The 27851-nt window shown below is 35.4% G+C and overlaps 1 protein-coding gene across 9 annotated transcripts in view; it reads left to right on the plus strand.

The window, feature by feature from the left end:
• The window catches only part of PUM2 (pumilio RNA binding family member 2), a 94760-nt gene that overhangs the window by 12394 nt on the left and 54515 nt on the right, over positions 1 to 27851 (plus strand). For 8 of the 9 annotated variants that reach the window (XM_029938237.1, XM_029938240.1, XM_029938243.1 and 5 more), the window contains exons 2-7: positions 10706 to 10774; positions 18318 to 18426; positions 21889 to 22076; positions 22633 to 22802; positions 25598 to 25868; positions 26341 to 26434. In XM_029938237.1, the coding sequence (XP_029794097.1) occupies positions 10724 to 10774; positions 18318 to 18426; positions 21889 to 22076; positions 22633 to 22802; positions 25598 to 25868; positions 26341 to 26434 (883 nt within the window). In that variant the 5' untranslated portion in view covers positions 10706 to 10723. The remainder of the gene's footprint in view (positions 1 to 10705; positions 10775 to 18317; positions 18427 to 21888; positions 22077 to 22632; positions 22803 to 25597; positions 25869 to 26340; positions 26435 to 27851) is intronic. The other variant, XM_029938242.1, reaches the window with a different exon arrangement.

The following is a 27851-nucleotide window of genomic DNA, read 5'->3' on the forward strand; positions in this document are numbered from 1 at the left end:
AATGAAGATATTCTTAAGGACTTTAATTCCTTCGTGTTTGCAGTGGATATCACTAATGTTCTATGATTATGTTCATTAAAAACTATCTGAGGAGGATGAATACCAAGAATATTTCAGCGGTGCCTGGGTGGCTCATTTGGTTGAGTGTCTGACTTCGGTTCAGGTCATGATCTCGCGATTTGTGGGTTCGAGCCTTGCGGCAGCTCTGTCCTAACAGCTCAGAGCCTGGAGCCTGCTTCTGATTCTCTGTCCCTCTCACTGCTCATGATCTGTCTCTCAAAAATAAATAAATGTTAAAAAAATAATACTTCATAAATGACCTAAATTACTCTTTATATTGGCTTCTATTTAATTCAGTTTTCATGTAATTTTGTTGTTTTTGTAATTGACGCACAAGATAGCAATAGCCATCAGGTATTAATAGTAATATGGAAAAGCCAATGGGAAGTTGCTATCAGTTATTTTATGTTGAATGTCTTTAGTGGTAGAGAAAGTCTGAGGAAGAGCCTTGTTCACTGTCTCTTTATTAAAAATGAGCATTATGTATCAATAAGTATGAAGACATTTGTATACAGTTACTATCCAGATATTAGTTGATTTCATGATTTGAATGTACATTTCATACAATACAAAATAATTGGTTTTCATTCAATATATATTGAGCATTCAGATGGCCAAGACACAGTTCTTAGTCCCTTTGACTCCAGAGCTTAATTTCTACTATGGCCTTGAAATAGAACTAATATATAATACTGTGAATTAGTGTCATATCATAGAAAAATTTTTAGTACCATTTATTGTAGCTTTAAGTGGTTTTCCCTCCAACTTATTTTTGATAGTAGGCATATGGTGAGGAATTGGATCAGATGTTATCTGAGAAAAATTAGTATTCTTTTTAAAAAAGTGTTTGTTTATTTTTAAGAGCACAAGTTGGGTGGGGAGGGGGCAAAGAGGGAGACAACAGAATCTGAAGCAGGCTCCATCCAGGCTCTGAGCTGTCAGCACAGAGCCTAGTGTTGGGCTTGAACCCACAAACTGAGATCATGACGTGCGCCGAAGTCGGACGCTTAACTGAGCCACCTAGGCACCCTGAGAAATTAAGTCTTTAGTGTACTTACTAATGCATATTCTTGGTTCTTTACACAAACTTTTTAAACTTTTGGATTATGTAAATATGAAAACTTAGAACTTAACCAATATATTGTTTGAGGTGTTTTATCTGTTTTTCTCATGTAATTAGCAATAATGTTGCCTACAAAAAGTTGGCTAATTCCGTTAACATTTTTTAAAAGTTTATTTTGAGAGAGCGTACACATGTGCAAGCATGGGGGAGGGGCAGAGAGAGAGGGAGAATGAGAGGATCCCAGGCTCCCCACTGACAGTGCCAGCCCCATACAGACTCATGACTTGGGAGATCATGACCTAAATCAAAATCAAGAGTCAGATGCTTAACCAGATGAGCCACCCAGGTGCTCCTAATGCTGTTAAATTTTAGGATTTGATGACACTGTTGTTGTTGTCTTTTGTTAGGAAACAAAGAACCTCAAAAACTTTTTAATTCACACTTACCTCAGTATTTCTCAGGGTCTTGGCTACAGAAAAGTTTCCATTATATATCTTCTATATGAGCCAATTCCAGTATTTTATTAAAGGAAATAGTTTTGCGGGAGTTTCATGGCTTAATAATGTAAACAAAATTTGATGCACCCAAAGTAGTACTGTACTGTGTCTCATAACCCTTGGATGCATTTTCTTCAAGTAACATAGTCAATTCAGTATTCTCTAATGCATGCTTGGTACTCTGTTGCTTGTTAGGAGAAAATGCAGTTTTTTCTAAGATCTAACCATTCTGGATAAAGATGTTAAATTCCTGTCCAAATTCTTTTCCCTTGCCACCAAATGGTATCAACATTTGGAACGGTATAGCATAGTAGATTGGCATTTTGCAAAAATTTTGGAGTCCCACTTACCGGTATACATGTGACCCCTGCCCCCTCAACTTTATTATTACTAAAATGGAGATTATTGGTTTGAGAGTTTAACAGTGTTTACTTTCTGTCCTGTTGTTTTGTCCACTTTCTCTTCTTTTCATGATTGAGATAAATGGTAACACCCAAAACTGAAAAGCTGAGCTTGATTTTGTTTGTTTTTTTAAAGGCTTTTCCTCTTCACCTACCCAGTCACTTCTAATTAAATGTAACCTGAAATACCATTCATTTTAAGAACAAAATGTGCCTGGGGAATAGTAGGAATGAAAAGGTTGAAAGCAGAGCCTTGATGCTTAACTTTTGGCTTGCTAATATTTTAGAGTGGATTATCTGCATTTGAATTTTTTTTTGTGTGGAGTAGTCAAGAAAGTAAATCCACTAAAGCAGAGGTCAGCAACCTATGGTCTACACTCCAGGTCTGGCACTCTACCTGTTTTTGTTTGGCCTACTTTCTAGGATTGGTATTTAGATTTGTAAGTGGCTAGAGAAAAATTGAAAGCATAATGTAACACAAAGGTATTTGAAGTTCAGATTTTACTGTTCGTAAATAAAGTCTTATTAAGACGTATTCATGCTTATTTATTTTGATATAATCTGTGGTGGTTTTTTTGTGCTACAAAGGCATATTTGAGGACAGAGACTATGTGACCTGTAAGCCTAAAATGTTTACTGTCTGTCTCTTTACTGAAAGAAATGATTGACCCTCTGCACTGGGGCATAATTCACCACAAAAGTATGAATGGATCCAAGAAACTTCTCACATTTATCTGGAGGTTCTTTAACTTATGACCTCATTTATTTGGATGACAAATGAAAATCTGGAAGTATGCAAAGAAGGGCTTCAGTAAAACTTCAGTGCTTTAGTCTTGAGAACATTTCTTCTATGTTCCTTTCATTTTTCTTAATAAAAATCTCCCTCTTTATAGTCACAGACTATACAGATACATTGTAGAAAGGTAACTAGATAAATAGATGGAAAAAGTGGTGTATTTTCATCACTTAAGGATGGGATGAATTTTGGGTGATTTCCTTTCCGTCTTATTTTTTTTAATTAAAAAATTTAAAAAAATATTCTAAGTGTTTATTTTTGAGGGAGAGACAGTGAGAAGGGGGAGGGGCAGAGAGAGAGAAGGAAACAGAATCTGAAGCAGACTTCAGGCTCTGAGCTGTCAGCACAGAGCCCAATATGTGACTCAAGCTCACCGAGTGCAAGATCATGACCTGAGCCAAAGTCGAGGCTTAACCAACTGAGCAACCCAGGCGCCCGCCCCCCGCCCCCAGGTTTTTAATGTTTATTTTGGAGAGACAGAAAGTGAGTGGGGGAGGGACAGAGAGAGAGAGAGAGAGGGAGACACAGAATCCAAAGTAGGCTCCAGGCTCTGAGTGTCTGCACAGAGCCCTATATGGGGCTCAAACTAGTGAACCGCAAGATCATGACCTGAGCCAAAGTTGGATGATTAGACAGGCACCCCTCCTTTCAGTCTTTCTTAACATTACTGTCTAAGCATTTTCTTAATTGCAAACTCATATTTTTAATAGTTATGTGTTACTTCATCTTATAGATGTATTATGTCACTTAACTATTTTAGGGCAGTTACACAGTTTATAATTTGAGAATTCAGTAATCTGCAAGCAGCACTACTGCAAGCATGTTTATACAGAAAGCCTTATATATATTTAGATTTATTCTTAGGATTGATTCCCAAAGTTGGGGAAACTGGTTCAAGAGATATGAATCTATGTCTATGATGTTAAACTGCTTTCCTAAGAAAGGACTGTAACTTTTTATTTATTTACTTATTATGCTTAAATTTTTTTTTAATTAAAAAAATTTTTTTTAATGTTTTATTTATTTCTGATACAGACAGAGACAGAGCATGAGAGGGTGAGGGACAGAGAGAGAAGGAGACACAGAACCTGAAGCAGGCTCCAGGCTCTGAGCTAGCTGTCAGCACAGAGCCTGACGTGGGGCTTGAACCCACGAATGTGAGATCTGACCTGAGCCGAAGTCGGAGGCTTAACCGACTGAGCCACCCAGGCGCCCCTATGCTTAAATTTTTAAAAAAATGTTATTCATTTTTGAGAGAGACAGAGATAGAGCGTGAGTGGGGGAGGGAGACACAGAATCTGAAGCAGGCTCCAGACTCTGAAGCTGTCTGCACAGAGCCTGATGCAGAGCTCACACCCACGGACTGGGAGCTCATGACCTGTGCGGAAGTGGAACACTTAACCAACTGAGCCACCTACGGGCCCTTCAAGTCAAGTGATATTTAAACTGACAGCAAGGCAGGAGGCTGAAATGTTAACAAAAGCAGCCACAAGAGACGTAAACATTAACTACTCCAAGATCCTCAGAAAGTAGTGTTTCTTTCTAGAGTAGTCTGTTACGGTGTTGGTAATGAATATTTGTTGAGTATATTTTATTAATAGTTTATAAAACACTTCTGGATACATTATTTCATTTGATCTTCACAACAGATTAAGTAAACTAAGGCTTAGAGGTTAGACAGCTCTCACAAGTCAGAATGTGAACTCTGTACCCAGTTACATACTATTACTACTGCACCACATTGTCTGATATAAAATGTGTCCATTGTGCTTTCTTCAGGAAAACAGAATAAGGAATTCAACTTTAAAGCCATTCCATCCTAAATGATAAGAATTTTAAGGTTTTGGCCCTAATGGAACAATTAATAAGGACAGTCTGTTCTTAGAGGATACAGATAAATAAGCAATTCCATGGAAGAGTGTTTTAATGACTGCAGTTGGTATGAACTTTGTATGTTGAGCCCAACTTCAGGGCTTTTAATGTTTAATGTATAAGTTGATTTAAAAGGCATATATTGTTAAGCTTGTAATGCATACATTGATTTAAATTTGAAGCATACTTAAAAACTTGGCTGCATAAATATTAGGAAGCCACTTTAGATATTTAAAAATATGATTCCTAGCAACATGTTGGCAATATTCTATAGGTTTCAGATGGTAGGCCGTTAGACTTGGGAAACTGTTAGTGCTTGGAAGAAGTTGAAACTGTAATGGAATGGGACTTCTAAAAGACACAAGTACTAAAATACAAGGTTTAAGAGAAAGATCACATGTGAATCTAAGAAAAATAATACAAAGCACGTAGGATTTAGGGCAATATGGGAAATCCTATGAAATATTTAAAGAATAACGTAATGGACTATATCTAAATTCTAGGGAATTATAAAGAAACATTTAGAAATCAAAGATGGTTTGAGCAGACTATAGTAGATATTGGAACGAATTATTAAAAAAATTTTTTTTTACATTTATGTATTTTTGAGAGAGTGAGACAGAGTGTGAGTGGAAGAGAGAGGAGACACAGAATCTGAAGCAGACTCCAGGCTCTGAGCAAGCATTCAGCACAAAGCCTGACATGGGGCTCAAACCCACGAACCGTGAGATCATGACCTGAGCTGAAGTTGGACACTTAACTGACTGAGCCACCCAGGCTCCCATAGAACAAATTGTTTTGTGTTAAGTTGAAGAACTTTGTATGAATTAGAAGTGTGGAACACGTTTGGACCAAGATTCCTTTATTTGTCTCGATAATTTATATACATGTGCAAAATGTGTATGTATGTAATATCCATATTATAAATGGATACAGAATTTTATGAGTATGTATATATGTTGTGTATAAAAGGATATTTTGATCTCAGTGAGTTTGCTTTAAAACAAACTGAGCCTTGGTGGCTCAGTTGGTTAAAACAAGCGTCATGGGTTTCTCAGTCGGGTTTTGGTGCAGGTCATGATTTTGTAGTTTGTGGGTTTGAGCTCCTGCATCGCCGCATCAGTGCAGAGCCTGCTTGGGATTCTCTCTTCCTTCTCCCTGTGCCCCTCCCCCAGTCACTCTCTTAAAATAAATGAACTTTATTATTATTATTTTTTTTTTTTTTTACAAGACCAGTGCTCTAACCCCTGAGCTATGGAGCCGCCCCTTTATTATTTTTTTAAAGTTTCCTTTTTATTATTATTTTAAATGTTTTATTTTTGATACAGAGAGAGAGTATGAGAGGGGGGAGGGGCAGAGAGAGAAGGAGACAGAACCAAAGCGGGCTCCAAGCTCTGAGCTAGCTGTCAGCACAGAGCCTGAAGAGGGGCTCGAACCCACAAACGTGAGATCTGACCTGAGCCCAAGTTGGAGGCCAACTGAGCCAGAGGCGCCCCTAAATGAACTTAAAAAAACAAACAACTCGGTGTCTTGAGGGTATGGCCAGAGTTATTATAGTAAGTGCAGGTAAATTGGCTCATCTACATATGTAATAAATCCTATAATGCTGAAATTTTTACTTTAAATGAGAATATGAATTTTAGAGAAATTAAGAGGAAAAAACAATACTTAGCACATACTTAACATTTCTGGTGCCCTTCATTCCTTAAGGATCTGAGTTTCCATCTGTTATTTCTTTTTAGCTTGAAAAAAAATTTAAGTATTTCTTGAGGTGGAAGTCTGTTTGAACAAAATTTTTTATCCCAAAACATCTTTTTTTAAGCCAAAGGATATTTCTATCAGGTAAAAACTTCTAGGTTGGCATTTTTTTCTCATTTCAGCACTTTACAGGATGTTCCTTTATATTCTGGTCCCCACTGTTTGAAGTGCAAAGTCAGTGGTCAGTCATACTATCTCCCCCTTATGTAACCTTTGTCTTCTAGCTGCTTTCAGGATTTTCTCTTTGATTTTTACTCCAGGCATGGGTTTTATTTTCTTTTTCCTATTTTGCCTTGGGTTCACCGAATATCTTGGATCTATTAATTTTACTTTCATCAAACTTGAAGGAATTTCTGACTACTGTTTCTTTAAATAATTTTCCCTGGGGTGCCTGGGTGGCTCAGTGGGTTAAGCTTCCCACTTCATGATCCCATGGTTCATGGGGTTCGAGCCCTGCGTCAGGCTTTGTGCAGACAACTAGCCTGGAGCCTCTTCACAGAGTCTGTGCCTCCCTCCCTCTCTGACCCTCCCCTGCTCATGCTGTCTCTCTCTCTCTCTCTCTCTCAAAAATAAATAAAAACATTAAAAAATTTTTTAAGAAAATAATTTTCCTACCTCATTTTCTTCTGTATTATTTTTTCCCTCTCTCCAGATTGGAAATTTCTGTTGATCTATGTTTAAATTCACTGACCTCTTACCTCCAATCTGTTATTAAATGCATCTGTGAAATTTTTAAAAGATATTTTTAATTGCAGAATTTCCACTTGTTTATTTTTATAGTTTTGCTTTCTTTGCTGTAATTTTGTATTTTTTTAAATTTATTAGCATATTCTTTTCTTTCATCTTTGAGCACAGTTAAAATAGTTGCTTTAAGATTTGCTAATTCTAACTGTTGGGTCAACTTGGAGTTGGTCTTTATTGATTTTTCTCTTTAGTCTAGGTCTCATTTTCCTGTTTCTACATGTCTAGTAAATTTGGATTGTGTCCCAGACTTTAGGATTGATATATTGAAAGTATTCTAGATTCTGTTATGTTCCTATGGAGAATATTTTTTGCTTTTGTTTTCATGGGGCTCAAACTCCAAATTCCTGTGACTTCTGTGATAGTCTGTAGCAGACATTCCTGCTTTGTTCTTTTAGCCTTACTTAGGCTGCTCAAAGTCTGTTCCACAGATATGTAGTTTAGGGATTGTCTAAAAAATCTGAGTAGGATTTATATACAGAATTTGCTTGTCTCCTTTCTGAGGCTTCCTTCCTTAGTTCCCAACATCTCTGGTTGCTCCAAACTGTCCTTTCGTCCTTCATTTTTTTTTAATGTTTTATTTATTTTTGATACAGACAGAGACAGAGCATGAGAGGGGGAGGGGCAGAGAGAGAAGGAGACACAGAACCGGAAGCAGGCTCCAGGCTCTGAGCCAGCTGTCAGCACAGAGCCTGATGCGGGGCTCGAACCCACGAACGTGAGATCTGACCTGAGCCGAAGTCGGAGGCTTAACCGACTGAGCCACCCAGGCGCCCCTCGTCCTTCATTTTTAAGACTAGATTCTCTGTAGGAATTTTGGTGCCCACCCCAGGCCTGTCCTCAGGAGAAAACGCCATTTAGAAAACTCACTCTGTGGCAGTCCTTTGTTTTAAGTGTAGACGATCTTCCAGTTTGTTTTTTTAGTTGTTTCCATTGCCTTCAAATTGTTCTCTATTTGCCAGAATTTGTTGTTATCTGCCAGAGGATTTAGGTGAATAGGAGCTACACCTCTAATTACCTGGAAGTGTGTGTGATTCATTTAAATTCTTGAGAACAGTGAGCATATTTTGTTCTTTTCTCAACAAAATCCCAACACACTGAAGATACCCAGCAAAAGCTTCCTGAGTTAATGAAAGGATGAATCAGATGTTCACTTTGTGAAAACTTAATGAATCCAGCTTTCCTAACAAATTAAGAGAGTAGCTTATTTACTCTCCATATTTTTGATATAGTATCTCTTCAGATTTGTTACCCGTTCTTAGATTGGGTTGTTTGTTCCTTGTTATATTGTAAGAGTTTTTTTTTTTTAATATATTGGATACAAGTTCTGTATTGAATCTGTGATTTCCAAATATTTTTTCTCCTAGTCTGTGGTCTTTCAGTATTATCAGTGTCTTTTGGTCAGTGTGTTTTATTGATGAAGTCAAATTTTTTAGATATCAGTTTTTCATTTATGGACTCTGCTTTTGATGTTGATCTTAAAAACTCATTACCAAACATTAGGTCACAAAGCTCTTCTGTTTTTCTAGAAGTCTGATAATATTAGATATTACATTTAGCTGTATGATCTATTAGTTTTTTAATTAAAGTGTAAGTTATGTGTTGAGGTTCATTTTTGCATATGGATATCTCATTTTTCAAGTATCATTTGATGAAAAGATTGAAGAGCTTTTTTAACAGCTTTAAAAAAAAAAGATTTTATTTTTAAGTAAGGTCTACACCCAGTGGGGGACTTGAACTTGCAACCCTTAGATCAAGAGTTGCATGCTTGGGGCACCTGGGTAGCTCCCTCAGTTGAGCATCCCGACTTCAGCTCAGGTCATGATCTTGTGATTCATGAGTTGAAACCTCACATTGGGCTTGCTGCTGTCCGCGGCAAAGACCACTTCAGACTGTCCACCTCTCTCTGCCCCTACCCCACTTTTGCTCTCTCAAAAGTAAGTAAAAATATTTTTAAAAAAAAAGTTCGATACTTCACCAACTGAACCAGCCAGGTGCCCTTTTAATAGCTAACTTTTGAATGCTTATGTGCCCTGTTTCCTAATTCACAGTAATCCATGTGGCAGGTACTGTCCCATGAAGAAATTGAAAAAAACAGTTTAGGTTACTTGTTCAGAATTTATAGAGCTACCACGCTGCCTGACAATAATTTGAATCCAATTCTATTTCCTTGTAAGCCACATTAAGGAGTTTGCACTTTAAGTCAAGGATTAAAATATAGGAGTTGGATGAACAGCACAATTCAGAAAGACTGATTACATTTGGAAATTAGATTATATGATGGGAAGACAGGAGAGACTGCAGTATTTTAGGTAAGAGATGGTGGTAGTCTGAACAACCAGACACCTGGAAAATGGTTAGATTTAAGTGAGGCGGGAGATTGATATTAGTGATTGGATATTGGTGTAAGAGAGGAAAGAAGCTGTATTTACGGAGTAAAGTTGGAATTTTGCCCAGGGAAGGGAAAGAGATAATTGGAAATGTTTAAGAGAGAAATTTGGTTTATAAATTCAAATGTTAGAGTGAGGGTCCTAAGCATATATATAGTTTTCAAAGCGATGAGAGTGGATGAGATTGCACAGGATAAGGGACTACCTTGGATAGTGTACTAAAGAAACTGGAGTTGAAGAGACCAATGGGGATCTGTCAAGCCTGAGAAAAAAACAACTACACACATTGGAAAGTAGAAGGAAAAATCCTAAGAGACAAAGGGGCAACAGAGAACATTATTACAGGAAGGGAGGGGTGCTTTGTAATGTTAAATACTGTGGAGTTTTAAAGAGAGAGAGAAAACCTATTGGGGAAATTAATAGGATTGTATTGCCAAGCCCAAAGCTGAAGGCTCTGAATTTGTAGTGGCGAATGGTGTTCTTCAGCAGTACTTAACATTAGAAGGCAAAGGGTCCTCTGACTCAAGAACACATTACATTGTCACATGAATGATAAACAATTTAAACTGTTAGAAATGAAAAGATTAAAGAAATATGTTTTAGTTGGAGAAGGGAAGAGTTACTCTTAAGGAAATTTCAATATTTAATCTCTCTCACAGCTGATTGAAGTTTCTTTGAGGTTGAATTGGATCACCGCTTATATATTTTAAGTGAAAGTTTTAAATCAGTGGTGTAAGATCTACAAATAATGAAATGCTGAGAAATTTTGAAAAATGTTAACTGAAGTAATGTAAAATAGTAATTTTGTAATTGGAACAACATAAAAACAGACTATATACTTTAGTATTTGAGCTTGCTTCCTTTATTCTTTACTTTCTGTTTTGCTCAGTCAATAGTTGTTTCTCTGGGCACACAGAATAACCCAAGAACCTTTGACCCCAGGGTTTTAATTTTAACATGGACTGCTGGTACGTGGTCTATTTAGGAAGATCTGTCTTCATAGAGAAATTGGTTTTTGCCTATCTCAGCTCATGCTAATGGCATTAGTAGCAGCAGTATAGTACAAAAATATTTGATGTAGTCTATTTAAATTTTTCTTTCTACTGATTTTTGTTTTTGTTCAACAGGTTTGATCTGTGGATGAAATGAATCATGATTTTCAAGCTCTTGCATTAGAATCTCGGGGAATGGGAGAGGTAAATACTTATGAATACTAAGAATGTATATACCTCACTTTATTTGGGCCCTTGAGACTTTTTTTAACCATAGATATTCTTGAAAATAGTGGTTATGTCTTCCACATGATGTGGGTTTTTTAAAATCTCAGATTATGCAGTTCTGTAGTTGTGATTTTCAGCTCTTTTTTTTTTTAAACTTCTAGCAGTAATTTTTAGTGAGATTGTATCTAATTGATTTGATTGACTTGGTTTAGATAATGTTTTATATTTTGGTAATGAACCATAATTACTTTGCTTAGAAAAGAGCCTCTCTGGATCCTTGTCCTGCTGTTTTATATATGTATGCTGTTTGCTTTAGCCACACTTAATTGTTCACTATTCTCTCTTCAAAAATTTCTACTTGTTCACTGTTTGCTTAATAAACTTCTAAGCCTTTACATGACTGTGCTGAGAAAGACTCTTATCTGTTGTCCCATTGCTAGCTACAGTAGAATTAATTACTTCCTCTTCTGACTTCTCATAGATCTTTATACATACTTTTACTGTATTACTTGTTACAGTTTGTTTTATATTAGTCATTTCTGTAGACTGTCAGCTTTGAATAACTGGCACACAGTTAGCACTCTGAATTTTTTAATAGATTTTATCAGTCCTGTTAATATATGATATTTGTTGGGGCATCCCATCTGACTACACCATCACATAAATTAAGGCTTCAAAAATGCTTGAGTTTTCCATATACCTAAAGAATATTTAGAAAACTATTTTAATTGATTATGAAAACCCTTGTGGTCACATCTTTATTTTGTCATGTTCTATAATACTAACATAGTGTGGACTTTGGTAACAGAACATAACAGTGAACAGACATGAGATGTGTAATTAACCGCTTGCTCCTGGAGATTATTTTACTTTGGTAGATTAGCGACCTTCATGAGACTCACTCCATCCAATGCTGTGCTCTTCAGATGCAGAAAAAGAGTCCAGTCACTCCTCTGGGCCACAAGAGGGCACCCTGCAGCTAGCTAACCCTTCCCTTCTCCAGAACAGCGTTTTCCAAAGAGTTTGTCATTTTCAGAGGACTGATTTAAGGGTGAGTTAAGGTGCTTAAGCATAAGTATTGTGAAAGTACACTTGTCAGTCGAGTGTATAACGTAAAATTTTGGTCCCTAAGAAAGATTTGAAAGAAGGAATAATTTTTTAGTTAAACAAGAAAAAAACCCTACAGCTTCACTGCAGTGCAGTGGCTGCTTAGGCATTATTTACACTGTGGGTGAATAAAAAGAAGCAGTTGAAAAAGGCTTCTGTTTTGTTCCCTGCTACTTGTTTTCTTTGGTCTTTAGAAAGCAGAATAATTCAGGTTTGAACAGTGTTTCAGCCTGGTCTGTGACAAACTTGAACTCAGTGATTTCTTTAAAGGCAAGTAAAGCCATACCATTAACTCCATTCTCTTCAGACCCCCAGCACTTTACTTCCTAGCTCTACATTGTATATATATTTACAGAGTGGCTCATTGCCCCCCTCCCTTTCTAAATAATACTTGATAAATGCAAAGACATCTTTGCAGTTAAAAAAGAAATGTCATGATCAGAAATAGTAGTTGCAAGAGTTTGGTTAGTTATTTGGGGGTGGATGACGTATATTTGAGGGTTTTGGAAAAAAGACAAGTGGAGTTGAATAATATGTTAATCTAAACTTAAATCTAGGCCTTAATGGAAATTTCAGATATGCAGAAAAAGAAGTGGCTAGGATTTAGACTGCCTGCTCTTTTGGGCAGATAGCAGTAGGTCATTGCTTCTATGACCTTCATTCAGTAGAAATGTATTTTTAAATAAGCTGTTATTCACTAATTAAGTTTTTTTTTTCCCCTAACAGTTTACCAACTAATTCTGTTACCTCTAAGAGATAGCTAAGAAACCTACTCCGGTTTCTGCCTCTGGGTTCTCTCTCCCACAAGCCTTTCTATCTTTCCTCATCTCACAGGCAGCAGGGAACCTTCTGGGATTTCCTTCTTTGCCTGTCTCTCTCTCACCAGTCTTCTCCTCCTTTCCTGACAGGTGAGGTTTTTTGTTTTTGTTTTATCCCAGAATTCATTCATTTTAATAAATTAAAAGTAGCCCTGAGTTTTTGGCTCTTGAGTTTTCTGAAATTGCTTGTTTATTTTTTAATGTGACATCCTTTTTTTAATGGATTGCCCTATTCTTGACTTTTTCTTCAAAAATCAAATTTTCTTTATTTTGTCTTAAGTTGTTGTAAATTTCTCATGTACAAAGCACTGCATTACATATAGGGCTATTTTCAAATGTACTGGGTTTTGTAGATCATGATGTCTTTACTGACCCTACCAGAAGGGCAGTCTTTTTCTACTTGGTCATCCAGAAATAGGAACAGATCTGTATTCATCCATTCATAAACTCATTCTTTCCATGTTTTTTCATAGCATGTTTTTGTCAAAGACTTACTGATTTGTATTGTTTCATATGGCTTAAAAAGAACAAAGCTAATTCATAGAAGGTTGGACTTAGCTTCATTAGTATAGTGTTTAAAACTACAGTGTAAAGGCACATATCTATTATTATATACACATACAGTATGTTCCTGTTTATTTTTTAAATAGGGGGAAAGAGACCCTTGCCTGAAATTCTTTAGGGAACCTAGAATTTAACTTTAAATTGCTGTGTTAATGTGTATTATTTGGGGAGTAGTCATAATTTTGTATGATAAATAATGCCCCCTCCTTTCTCTACTGACATAGTAATATTTAAAGAATATTATGTGCAGAGATCCCAGGTGGTGTGGTAAAGTGGAATGCTGGATAGGGAGAAGGAGACTTATGTTTTCTCCCTGATCTATCACTATCACTATGATTCCAAGTAAGACTTTCTTTGAAGACACTATTAAGAATAACCTTTGTATGAGTTACATATATCTCTCGAATGTTCTAGGTCTGATCTGAGCTGTTAGGGATAACTGGAATAGAAGCCAGCTATTTGAAATAGTGTTTAAATAACAATCATAGTTTTGTCTATATAAATCTTTATCTTAATTCTTAAACTTTGTCCACTATAATGAATACCCACATTATATGGGGTGAATATCATGATAATAATAACTTCTTAAAATGTTTATTTTTGAGAAAGAACATGCCATGCATGTGCAAGCAGGGGAGGGGCAGAGAGAGAGAGAGAGAGAGAGAGAGAGAGAGAGAATATCCCAAGTAGGCTTAGTGCAGAACCCAATGCAGGGCTCGATCCCATGAACTGTGAGATCATGACCTGAGCTGGTATCAAGATTTGGGCAGTTAACTGAGCCACTAAGCTTTTTTATTATATCCAGTGGTGTTGTTTTCAGAAATATTGATGAATATTAGACTGTGATTGAAAAGAACCATCTTCCATGGTAGTTAAGTGTAAAGAGAAGGGGCTTTAGAATTATACAGATGATGGGTTCAAATCCTGTTGCCACCATTTACTAGCTATATGTATAACCTTGGTTCTCATTCCTTGTGCAGAACGTGATGGTATCAGGCATCTGTTCTTTGTTTCATGTTCCTCCTCTGATACTCCAATAAATTGAAAAAAGAAGGCAAATAGCTATAGACAAGAGTTTTGTACTGAGTAATAATGCCATCATCCTTTAAAATAATCAGCCAGTTAAATGTTACTGGCCAATTTGTTACTTAAAGGTTCCTATTTTTGGTGGCAAAGAGATCTATAATAATTATGTGTCTCTTACATGCTTGGTACTATTCTGAGCAGTTAACTTATGCTATTTCATTCTAGCCTCATAAAACTATAAGAATATCTTTATTATTATCCTTTACAAAACTGAAACTCAGAATGGTTAACTGGCCCAAGATCATACATAGTGGTGATCGAATAACATAAACTCATGAGTGTCTTGACTACTTACAGTACTGCTCCCTATTGCAAGTGATGACATCTAATGTGTCTGGTGATATTAAAGGATGCTCTGAATGGAGAAGATTTGGGGAAGTGATAGGATTTGAAAAAAACAAAGAAGTATTGATATCTTTTATTAATAGAAAAAGTTAAAGTCTGGAAAAACAACATTGCGGTTCAAGGGAATTGCCCTGTCTTTTGTTTTCTACACATTTAGTTATTAGCATCTATGCCTGTCTTTTATGAACGTCTGTTATAAAGAGAGACACCTTAACATCTTAATTTGCCCAGACACTCCAGATACGTTTGTTGTCATGGCATAATTATTAATAGCACCCACTTCCTCAGAAGTGTCCCAGTTTGGATATAAATGAACATCTTAATTTAAAACACCGTATTGTAGATATAAAGCCTTTATACCCTTTTAATTCTTAGAATTATGTTAATTTGATTGGTTTTGTGATTTTATGTAATAATTCGTATTAGTCTGAAATGTAAGTGTACCTCACAGTATAGATTCCTATATGGATTTATTACTTATTTGAGGCAGTATCCTAAAGTATTGACTGATATCTTTGAAGATGGAGAGGGCAAGCCATAAATGCTTCTTGAAAGAGAGAACTAATGGACAGGTAGGGGATGAATTTGTATGTTCATGCAGTCATTTCTGAGTTGGAAAGACAGAGGTGCAGGTTGAAAAGAAATACTGAGTTGCTTGACCTTGGATTAAAGTTTTTGTGAAATGGGAATTAATATGAAGTAGTACTGGATAGTGTATTTTATAGAATTTTGAGATCTCTTAGCCCTTGTTTTCTGTAATATGCCTCCCCATTTCTATTACCATAAAAGTGTCTCCAGGGGTAAATCTCTATTTTTACTGCTATTCCAGCCAGTGTACTGCCCACTTTTTTTTTTTTTTCCTAAATGGTCTTTTGAATTGTTGCCTTCCCCCGTATGTAGTTCATTTTAACTTTTCTTGGTCACAAGCTAGTAGTTTCTCTGAAAGTATTTGGAATCAGTGTCTAAAAGGTCACAGAAGTTGTTTCTAGAATTTTGGTGTAGGCCTTTGTTAGGACAAGTATTAATTTTAGTAGCTCCTGTGCATGATAACTTACTAAATGTTTGCAAAATGAAGACCTTCCTAGCACAGTGTTTGGCAAAAAGTAGGCACATTGGATAGAGTGCTTGGATTGGATAAGTGCTTAATATAGATTTTTTTCTAGTTAAAAAACGTTTATTTTTGAGAGAGAGAGAGAGAGAGAGAGAGAGAGAGAGAGAGAGAGAACGCCAGCAGGGGCGGGGGGCAGAGAGAAGCAGGCTCCAGTCTTCAAAGGGTCGGCACAGAGCCTGACTTGGGGCTCAAACCCAAGAGCTATAAGATCATGACCTGAGCTGAAATCGGATGCCGAACTGACTGAGCCACCCAGGCACTCCTCTAGTTGTGTTTTTAAAGCAGTAATTTATGAGCTTCTCTATTAAAGCACAACATGGGACTTTATCACAAAGATTTCCTCAAAGAGTTCTGTTATTTCTGTTACTTTTGAAGGTTAGTTTCAGCCTCTTCTGTGTCAGGGATGATTGCTTCTATTAAGTTTCTAAAACTTTATTCTCAGTTTATTTGTTACTATTATCTTGATATTGAGACTCTTTTAATGACGAATGGGATAAAAACATTTCTTTATTCTCTCAGGAACCATTTTTTAATGGTATTTTTAAGTATTAACTTGGGTTTTTACTATGCATGAATGTTCAATTTTTTAAATATATTAAGTACAGCGTTTTAATATTACCAGCTTTACATTCTGTTTAAATATTTACATGAACCAATTATAATAAGATTTAAAAAAAACGCTTATGAAGGAACAGAAGTTGCATTTTGCTGGGATTTTTGTTAGAGCAGACTATTTAAAATGTGCTGTAAATAAAAATCATTTGCAGCCCAGGATGATCCTAACATGGAAAAACTTTTCTTTTAAAAATAGTACAAGTTGGTTTCCCTTAAAATTAAATACATTGAATTTGGCAAAAAAAAAAAAATTTTTTTTTTTAGAAAATACCTGTAGATTGGGAACATGCCCAAATTGATCTTTTACCCCGACCTTCAGAGCTGCTTCTGGCTTTTTATTTTGGCTAATAGTACTACTATTTACCTTATTACCCAGATTTAAAAATTTTACCTTTTAATCCCCTTCCCACTTGTAATAATCATACTCCTATTGACTCTCCTAAATGTCTCTCAAACCATATTATTTTTTCACCTCTTTTCACTTTCAGTATCCTTTTAGAGTTTACCATCTTAGCCCTGTTGTAATTCTGCTAACGTGATTTCTTTGCCTATAGTCTAGCATATCCATTATTCTTAAGGTTTATAACTTGAGTTGTTTTCTGAAACATAATGTCACTCCTAACAACTTCTCTGATTCCCTTTACTCTGATGAAATGTGCAATTTCTTTAGCTTAGTTTTAAGACTCCTGAGAATCTGACCTAGAAAGTTTTACCAGCGTCAACTTTGACATTCCCACATCTGTTCATCCATCTCATACCTTGTTGTACACAGAGTGCAGTTTATCAGTTTGTGCCTTTGTTCATGTATCTTCCTCCCCTTTCACTCACACTTTCAAACCCCCCCCCCAGTTTTATTTCTCAGACTCAATTCAGGTTTTACTAAGTTCGTTGTATTACATTTAGTTTATATGTTTGTGAGCTCTCTGAAAATAAGGTTACCATGTGTTAAGGAGACAAACACAGGTAAAAGATGAGTCAGTGATAGAAGTATATACAGGTTTAATCATGAGTCCTGGAAGCCTGGGTACCTAATTATGGGCTGAGAGGGAGTAGAACTTAAAATGCCATGTGCATGTCTCAGAAAACCAGTCTGTACTTTTGAAACCTATCCCCAAGTCCATCTTCTCTGAGTGTCAGGGAAGGTAGAGAGGAGAGGCTTGGATGAGTAATAATGTATTATTAGGAATTAGCCAAAATATACATATTGAATAATCTGTGAATCATTGTATCACCACAATTTTTATGTGCTATGTGTGTCACATATATGTTAGAGTGTGGAGCTTTGAGATTATCTCAGAAGTATTTGAGGTTCCTTTCTGTGTGTTCCACCATCCATAGGTTCCTGATTTGGATTTGATAGCTGGCTAGCATTCCAGACTTAGGAAGAGTTGTGAAGTTCACTTCCATTGAATAAGTGAAGTAAAAGTGAAAATATATTTTCTGCCATGGAAGCTGTGGGATAAGAGGTGATCCAAGGGCAGTATTTGGAAGTAAAGGAAGAGTTTCCATTTTTTGCAGAGATGTTTTTTATCGTATTATCTATATAGAATAAGAAATGAAGTGAGTTTTGGAAAAAACTTATGTATAAAGAAAATCACATGATGGTAAAACCACTTGAAAAAACATAGAAAAGTCCAGAGTGGATTTTGATTAGTGTTCAGGTCTAGAATTATTAGAGCCAGTGCCCAAACATAAATGAGGAGTTATTTTATCATTAACAATACAAATTAGAAAATAGTTCACTCTGAATTTTCCTTAGCATTGAAAACTAACCTGTACATACCAGTGGTAAGTTTGCTTTCACCCGTGTAGAATTAGAATAAATTTGTAACCAGAATTATACTTAAATTAATCACTTTTCCCTTCCAAATAGCTTTTGCCTACCAAAAAGTTTTGGGAACCTGATGATTCAACAAAAGATGGACAAAAAGGCATATTTCTTGGGGATGATGAATGGAGAGAGACTGCATGGGGAACTTCTCGTAAGTTATTGGTGTATGTGTAAGAATTATGAGTTTACTAGATTTTTTAAAACATTGTTAACACCCAGACAATTTTTGGAGCAAATGTGTGATGTCTTCGTTGCAGATTTTATGTCATTATAATGCATATTTTTTTAAATTAATGCACATTTTTATTAACCCTTATCTAATGATCTCTTAATAATTAGAAGTGTTTGTCACAGTAAAGTATGTCACTAAGTTATTATTTGAAGTTAACTCTGGGGCGCCTGGTTGGCTTAGTCTGTGGAATGTGCAACTCTTGGTCTCAGGGTTGGGATTTTAAGCCCCTTGTTGGGTGTAGAGATTGCTTAAAGATAAAATCTTTAAAAAAAAATGAAGTTAACTCTGATTATAAAATTCTGAGTGTCCATTAAAAGAGGACACATTAACAGTAGAAATTTTCAATCTTAAATTGCATTGCAGAGCAGTGACTGATTTATCTAATTGCACTCAGTCTAGCTGTATTAGACATTTGCCATACCCAGATAGGAAATAAACTCCCTGAGTAAGGTAAATTCCCAGAAAGGAAGCAGACTTTGAATGTTTTTGATATCCACAAGTAATGGAGAGAGACTTAGAAACCAAGAAACTTTAAGGAAGAAGGAACTGGTATGTAAGGAGTACAACTTGCAGAAACAACCATGTTTATAGGTAAATTAAAGAGCATGGCCTTATTCCTAAAGTAGTATTGGTTATATTTTGAAATGTTTCTCATTAGTAAAATTTGAGCTATATACACATGTAACTGTCAACATGTATTACAAATAAGTTGTCTCTTTTTATAACAATTCATTGCAGCTTGTGAAAGCTATAAAAAATTACCAAGTTAAGATTTAAACAAATTTATGTATAATTATCAAATTAATCTTAAATTTTGAGTGTAAATTACCAGGTGTTTCTTTTTTCTACAAATAATTAAAATATAATAAAAGATTTAAAGTCTTTTGTATTTAAATTTGGTTATTAAACTAAAATAATTGCCAAAAACTTAGTACCAGAAAATTTTAGTGATTAATAAATACTCTTAGAGTAAAAATTGAGAAAGTTTGAAAACTTTGGTAGCTATTAATTTAGACTGAAATTTTTTTTAAATACTGGGAATTTTCTTTGAAGGCAGTCAGTATATAATATACCAGGTTTGGAGAATATAAAGGTAAATGAGATATCCTTTCCCTCAAAGAATTTTTTTCCTGGATTTGAATTAACCTATATTACATAGGACTCATAATTTAAAGTATTCTATTATTTTTTCCCCACAAAAGACCACATTCTTTGCTAAAATTACATGTGCTTGAAAAGTTGAATGATAGACCTATTTTGATTTCTGTTCTGAAGGTTGAGTGGTTAATTACTTTATTTACCAAAACCAAGTATTTTTTTTAAAGCATTCCAAAGCAAAACATCTTGAGCACAACATGTAATGAAAGATAATTTTCAAGATGGATGGTTGGGAAATATTTTTGGTATGTTATACTTGGAGGACAACTCATACCAGCTATGAAACATTTAAGCAATGTATTTATGTATTTCTTTTGGTGTCAGATTTGTATTTTTAATTTCTTGTTTCACTTTCTCTTGAAACTTATTAAGCTGTATGGATAAAAACTTGAAGATGAATATTAGTCTTTACCCCGAGACATGTGAAAATTGGAAATTAATGAAAAATTCAGAAATTATTTTGTTTATTGAACATTTATTGAGGGGCATCTGGGTGGTTCAGCCACTTAAGCATCCTACTTCTACTCAGATCATGATCTTATGGTTGGTGAGCTCAGAGCCTGGAGTCTGCTGGCATTCTGTATCTCCCCCTCTCTTTGCCCCTCTCATGCTCACATTCTGTCTCTCAAAAATAAACATTGAAAACAGTTTAGAAAAAAACATTTCTTGAATGCCAAGTATGTACAAATATGAATAAAGGAATTACAGGAAAAATGTCCTAAAGCAGTTGTCACTCTGTAAAGATTCTTTACATGACTGCAGGAGACTATCAGATAGCTGGTTTCTCTACCTGAAATTGTCTTTTCCACCGTCATGTTTACTTACTTTTTGCTCACTTTAACTCTTTACTCTTCATACCACTTCCTTTGGGGTTCACTCTAAGACTGAGAAGGATTGATGCCCCTTTTTTCTATTTCCATAGTATCCTTGATTATTTTTACTGCTGCTCTTTTACTTCATTATGATTACATTCTATTAAACCTATAATCTCCTTGAGGGCAGGGACTGTCCTGTTTGTTCTTAAGATTCCTCGTACTTAGCACAAGAGGCTGTAAATCAACATTTGAACTATGTGAATGAATGGGTGAATGACTGAATGAAAAAATATAATGAAAATGTTTTAATATGCAGTCATTAAAAAAAAACCCTACAGTTAATGAAGTGATGACTGAGTACCTCCAGTATAGTTCAGCCCTTTAAGGACTAGACCTAATATTGAATACTGTGTGTGATCACAAATGAACCAGAGGCAGCTTATTGGTTCTCTCAGAAAATTCTTTTGGCAGATCTAAAATGTTGCTTTAAATGTTTTATTATATTTGTATCCCATTTATTCTCTAATCTTAAATACTGATTTTTCTTTTTGTCATAAAAACTGTAGAAAAGGCACTTGTATAAGGTGAATATTATGAAAACTTGAACTGAAGGGATTTTAAAAAATCATCTTCAGGTGACAGTTCGTATACCAAGAAGAGAGAATTCTGTGATATTAGCTGATTTTTTTTTTTCTTTTCTTTTTTTTAGTTTTATTTATTTTGAGAGAAAGCGTGAACTTGAGAGGGTTAGAAGGGGAGAGAGAGAATCCCAAGCAGATTCTGGACTGCCAGGGCAGAGCCGGGTGCAGGGCTCAAACCCATGAAACCATGAGATCATGACCTGAACTGAAACTGAGAGTAGGATGCATTCTTCTAGGTTTTTCTTCTAAAGGTTTTTAATGAGATGCTTAAAGGCAGCTGGGCCTTCACGTTAATGTTTCTATCTCCATTGACCTTTATGGTTTGACTGTTCTTCACATCTGCTTTTACTTTTTTTTTTTTTTTAAACCAAATGGCTCTTTCTATGTGTATTCCCAAGAAATATGCCTAGGCCAGTGAGGCTCAATAGTATGAAAAGCCTTTTTTAAATTTTTTAAATGTTTGTTTATTTTTGAGAGAGAGCAAGAGAGTGTGATAGCGCAAACATGAGTGAGGAGGGGCAGGGAAAGAAGGAGACACAGAATCTGAAGCAGGCTCCAGGCTCCGAGCTGTCAGCACAGAGCTGGATGTTGGGCTCAAACATGCGAACTGTGAGATCATGACCTGAGCCACCCCAGGCACCCCTGAAGAGCTTTTTATAAAGATTATTTTTTAATGCTGATTTTTAAAAAATTCAATATATTAATGTAAATAAATTTTGGTTAGCTTAAAAGTACAATTGTGTAATTGTGTTCTTTCTCCCAAACAGACCATTCAATGTCCCAGCCTATTATGGTACAGAGAAGATCTGGACAGGGTTTTCATGGAAACAGTGAAGTAAATGCAATACTGTCTCCGCGATCAGAAAGTGGAGGCCTTGGTGTGAGCATGGTAGAATATGTCTTAAGTTCTTCTCCTGCTGATAAATTGGATTCTCGATTTAGGAAGGGAACTTTTGTAAGTATTTTGAATAAAGAAATATTTAATAATTACTCAATGGTTATTTGGTTATTTTTACGCCAGTTTGTTTTTCTGGTTTTTCTGAGAGCTAAAGGAAATTTTATAACTATTGGAGCTCTTGTTTTCTTCTTTTGGCTACTTCTTGAAATAGATGAAATAGAAGAACCACTGGGAATATAATCTTAGCCATGTTAAAAAATCAAGTCATATTAAGAAACGTAATTTGCAAGATTAAAATTGCGTACTTGTGGTAGTGCTTGATGTGAAAGTAACCAAACAAAATTACCTATTCATTCAGGAAAATACTAATCTTCTTGGTGGTGTTACTGCTTCTCCCGCACCGCTATAGTTAAGGTTGCCTTAGCCCTTCTGTTATAAATCACTGTTTTGTGCCCAGTTTTTTGGCCTTTGATAAATTAGTTGGTTACAAAACTAAAATAAGATTCAATGCTTTTATTGTTTACATGCACTGTAGCATAGTTTTGGGTCACCTTAGTGTCTTTTTTTTGTGTTTTATTATATATTCAGAATCAAACAGATTCTTTTTCCTCAGGGCACTAGAGATGCTGAAACAGATGGACCTGAGAAAGGAGATCAAAAAGGCAAGGCTTCTCCATTTGAGGAGGACCAAAACAGAGATCTTAAACAAGGAGATGATGATGATTCTAAAATAAATGGCAGAGGTTTGCCAAATGGAATGGATGCCGATTGCAAAGATTTTAAGTAAGACTTTAACTTTCTCAAGAAAAAAAGCATATCTCTTTAGGGATGATTACTATTAGCTGATGTGATTGAGTTAGACACTTTTCCAGTTTTGGTTTATTTTATTTCCCTTTGTACCTTGTGTTAATCCAGAAAAATCAGTTTTTTTCATAAGGACTATTGACTATGAACCATTTTTAAAAAAATAATTCAATGGAATAATCTCTAAAACAGTGCCTTCCATTAAAGGAGTAATGTTAGATGTTGCTGTTACCTTTCTGCTAATATGGTAGTCTGAATTTTAGCTTTTCCCTGCCTGCTAAAATTTACTGAGTTTTTAGGTTTAATCTGTGATTTTTCTTGGCAAACTCCTCTTGGGGTTGCTCTTGAGCATCTTTTTGTGGAGTTTCCTCTTTCTTCTATCCCTGTATTGTATCCCCCGCCCCCCTTTAACTCTTCATCTTGGAAATGAGGAAACATAATTAGCTTAGGAGCTATGACCTTTCTTCTTCGTTAATATGAATCTGTGCTAATACTTAATACTCCTGAAATTAGGAAGTAGGGAACATATTAGAGATCTCAAAAAGTTAGTTTCATGCTTAGTTGTAACTTTTGATTTGTCTCTTTGTGCCATTAAATATTTTCTTCTAGCCTTCGTCTCAGATGAGGCAGTGTACATTTACCTAGATACTAGGGAGTTGTTTCTTCATACTGAATTCTTGTACTTTATACTTCAGTAATCAGATGCTTTGGGTTATACCTGAAACTGAGCAGTTTTCTTTGAGGTCTGGTGTACCATGAGTCTCCATTAACTGAGTGGAATCATATATGTGGGTAGTATGTGTTTACATTTATTGCCTTTAGTTGTCTAAAGGAGAGTAACAATGTTTCTTAAAAACAGTGCCATTTGTATATATCCTAAGTGCAAAACAGCATCCAAAACCAGTAAACCTCTTTGACAAGAAGTAAATTTTAATGTTTTTCAATTTGTTTTAGAACCTTATCCTGATTTTGCTTTTCTGCAATTACCTATTCCAAGATTTAGTCAAGTGTGTGTATTTAAAACTGAGTTAATTATGAGCCCTTCAGAGCATGCATTTATAATTGAAGTGTTAATACACCATTAACTATAGCAAGAAAATAGCACCACTTGATAGCACAATTCCCGTTTCTAGTATATCCTTTACCTATTGCTATATTAGAGTTGTTTGTATGAAAGACTATGCTTCTCCATATTAATACGAACTTTTACATTTATTAAAATAATAATTTTATCCCATTAAGTTTGGGGTATGTATTTAAAATTGCTTACAGAATATTTTGGATACAGTATTGTATTTGATAGCATAAAAATGTGTCCATCTGATAGTGACCACATAGCCATAGCTATGCCAGTGCATAATTAATATGTGTATTAATTGATATATCATCGGTATATAACCACTGGAGTATAGAACCGAAAGGAAGGAAAGAACTAGACCAGGCTTTCTTATTTTTTTTTTCTAGCTGATTTTAAAGAAGACCCTTTCAGTTTTATTTTTTTCTTCCCATGTATTCTTAATGAAAAACAAACCTTTGGAATACTCATATGAAAAATTATGTATGGTTAAAGGGGAAAGGAGTTAGAAATTTCTTCTAAATGTTGCAAGGATAGTGGTTTAATTTTAAATATAACTCCACCTAAATATCTGGAAACAAATTCTTATAAGTAATTACTCATAAAGTACTCTGTACATGTTAGCAAATTTACCTCAGTGTGAAGCTCCTGAAGGTGGGGGCAGAGTTACATAGGTGTTAACAATTGGCAATGAAAGCCAAGTAAAATAGTGCCATTTATTTAATGTACCTAGGGTTGAATATACTATGAACTCATGCTTCCTCAGAACAAACTTGTTTCTTGTGAGGGAAAGGATCTTGCATAAAATATTTCTGTAGAAGAAAAGACATTGATAAATGAGAATAGATTATATCTAGAAATAAAGTAAAAATAAAGTTTAGACCATGAAGGATGTTGATAAAAAGAACAAGTGATGCTTAATATTCAATCTGAATAAATTTTTTGGGAAAATTAAAGAGGCTAGTTAGTAGAGGAAGTTGCTTTTTTGTATGTGGAAGTATACTTTGCATTGAGGTTTCACAGAGGTTTTTCACAATTCCTTTTTTGTCCTTATTTGGAAAAATAAGTACAATAAGATTGTGCCTTTGGTCTCCTCATTTAAGGAATCAAGGCCTGGAAAGATGAAATGATTTCCTCAAGATCGTATTTAAAGACAGAGTCTGGAGTTGCCCTTTGTCTTGGTTCACGTCCTTTTTCTGTTGTGTCCCACATTTATTTAACACTCTGACGTCATGAAGACCATACTTTTTGGCCAGCCTCCCCCCCCCCCCGAAAGATTTTATGGCAAAATTCTGTGCTCTTGGGCAAGACAGGAATATGGTGGGTGGGTTCTGGTTTTGAGACTTCCTGTGTTTGTCATTTGATAGTCTACTATTCATACTTACTAATTTTGTCTGTTATTTGAGACAAAAGTTTTAGGTAGTCTCAGCCTAAATTGTGATATTGGCCAGTTTTCTTATCTGTAAAATTGAATTGTATCTTTATGCAGTTCACCGTGGAGCAAATTATCATTAGTAATATGAAACAGATGAAACTGTCAGTCCTTAAGAAGACTTAGGGGGAATAATTAATGACTTGGAGTGTCTGATTTGCCCTCTGTATTTTACCACTATTTGTTTTTACATGATTTTCCTTCTTTTCCATTCCAGATTTTACATCCTACTTTTACTCAAAATGCTTTTCTGTTTTCTTTATGTAGTCGTACTCCTGGAAGTCGTCAAGCCTCTCCAACTGAAGTAGTTGAACGCCTGGGCCCCAATACTAATCCCCCAGAAGGACTGGGGCCTCTTCCTAATCCTACAGCTAATAAACCGCTTGTCGAAGAATTTTCAAATCCTGAAACTCAGAATCTGGATGCCATGGAACAAGTTGGTCTGGATTCCTTACAGTTTGACTATCCTGGTAATCAGGTACCCATGGACTCTTCAGGAGCTACTGTAGGCCTTTTTGACTACAATCCCCAGCAGCAGGTAAAGCATTGCCCTTTGTTTAAATTTTTTTTTTTAAATTTTTATTTACTTTTGAGAGAGAGAGAGGAGAGAGAGTGAGTGAGCGAGTGGGAAGGGGCAGAGAGAGGAAGACAGTCTGAAGCAGGCACCAGGCTCTGAGCTTTCCGTCCAGAACCTAACGCGGGGCTCAAACTCAGAACAGCAAGATCCTGACCTGAGCCAAAGTTGGACGCTCAACTGACTGAGCCACCCAGGCGCCCCAAGCATGCCCCTTCTTCAATGAAGCTCCTCTGAATGATGTCCTGGTGTGTCCTGTGGTGCTATGAGGCATGAACATGAATAATAGGAGCGCTCTTAAATACTTAATGTTTTATGAGTAAAATGTTTTGGTAGTTGAAAATATGTGTTTAAAATAATCTATTCACAGCTTTCTAAATTGCAATGAAATGCTTTGAGACTAACTAATCTTTGTTTTCAATATTTTCCCCAACAGCTCTTTCAGAGGACTAATGCACTAACAGTTCAGCAGTTAACTGCAGCTCAGCAGCAGCAGTATGCATTAGCTGCAGCTCAGCAGCCACATATAGGTGAGTCTTCGTAAGTTATCGTTTTGATTAGACTGTTAGAAACTCTGTGTTACAGTATTTACTAGAATGTTGCATTTTTCTATTATTGAGATCAATGAGTAATAGATTACATGGCGGAAAGAACTGTCTGATTTTTGTATTATTAAATAAAAATCTATAATGTGATGAAAGCTGTCAGCACATAAGGATTTCACTCAGTGTAAAGTTAAAATAGTCAAACACTTGGAAATTCAAATGTAGTTATTTGTGTCTATTATCAAGTCAAAATGCTTATTTTAAAAATGGTTTGGGAATCAGAATTCTAAGAAAATTCCTGAAAATATTTTTGTCATTAAGTTATTTGGTCTTTGACCTTTAGCTTTTAACATGGATTATTATAAATTATACCCTTGTTATTGCTAGAGCTAAAGCATTGGTACATGTTGTCCATGTTGGGATATTTGTTTATTTTTAACTTTTTATTTTGAAATAATTATAGATTCACATGGAGTTGCAAGGAGTACAGAGAGGTTTCCCCCGCCCATCTTTCCCTAAATGGCTACATCTTACATAATCATAGTATAGTACCAACATTCAGGAATATGACATTGGTAAATGTATATGTATATATTACATCATTGTATCATGTGTAGATTTATATAACTTTTTATGGCTGGTTATAGCTAATCTTGATTTATTTTCTGGTTGGAAAAGTTGTGAATATTTCAACACCTTAATTTATGGAAGGGGGAGGTATACATTAAGTTGATTCTCTTCCCTTAGCATTGGTATTGTTCTTTGTCAATCCAAGAAGATTTCCTAGGTCCCAAATTTTATTTTTGGTTTTTGTCCAAGATGACCACACATTTCTAGATGACTTCTAATAGCAGCATGCATTCTTTGCCACCAGCTTTCTTTATTCCTATACTCAATCCTTCCTTCTCATTGTTGGAAACATAGCGATTCTTGTGTACTAATGGACTAGTATAACACTATTTTTCTTGAGCCTTTATGACATGTTTTAATATGTGACAGGCTACTAGCATACCTGTTATTGCTCTTCCCTTTTGAAATTTTCTCTTACTTGCTTTTATATATGAACTTTAGACTATTTACTTCCAGAAGATTGGGTTAAATTTTTAAATTAACTTTGGGGAAATTGATATCTTTATGACATTAAGTATTCTAACCAGGACATGGCGTATTTTTATTTTTGTTGAAGTCTGCTTATGTGTTGCTTATGAGTGCTTTAAAGTTTTTATCATGTAAGTTTGCATATTTCTTAATAAGTTTATTCTCAGGTATTTTATCTTTTGCTATTATTGTAAAAGGTTTCCTATCTTTTATTATATCTTTTAATTTGTATCTGTGAAAGTTCTTGATTTGTAAAGACTACATTTTATGAGTATTTTCTAAAAATTGAATCATTCTTGTGTTC

The sequence above is a fragment of the Suricata suricatta genome, chromosome 4 (assembly GCF_006229205.1).
Source record: "Suricata suricatta isolate VVHF042 chromosome 4, meerkat_22Aug2017_6uvM2_HiC, whole genome shotgun sequence".
Taxonomy (NCBI): domain Eukaryota; kingdom Metazoa; phylum Chordata; class Mammalia; order Carnivora; family Herpestidae; genus Suricata; species Suricata suricatta.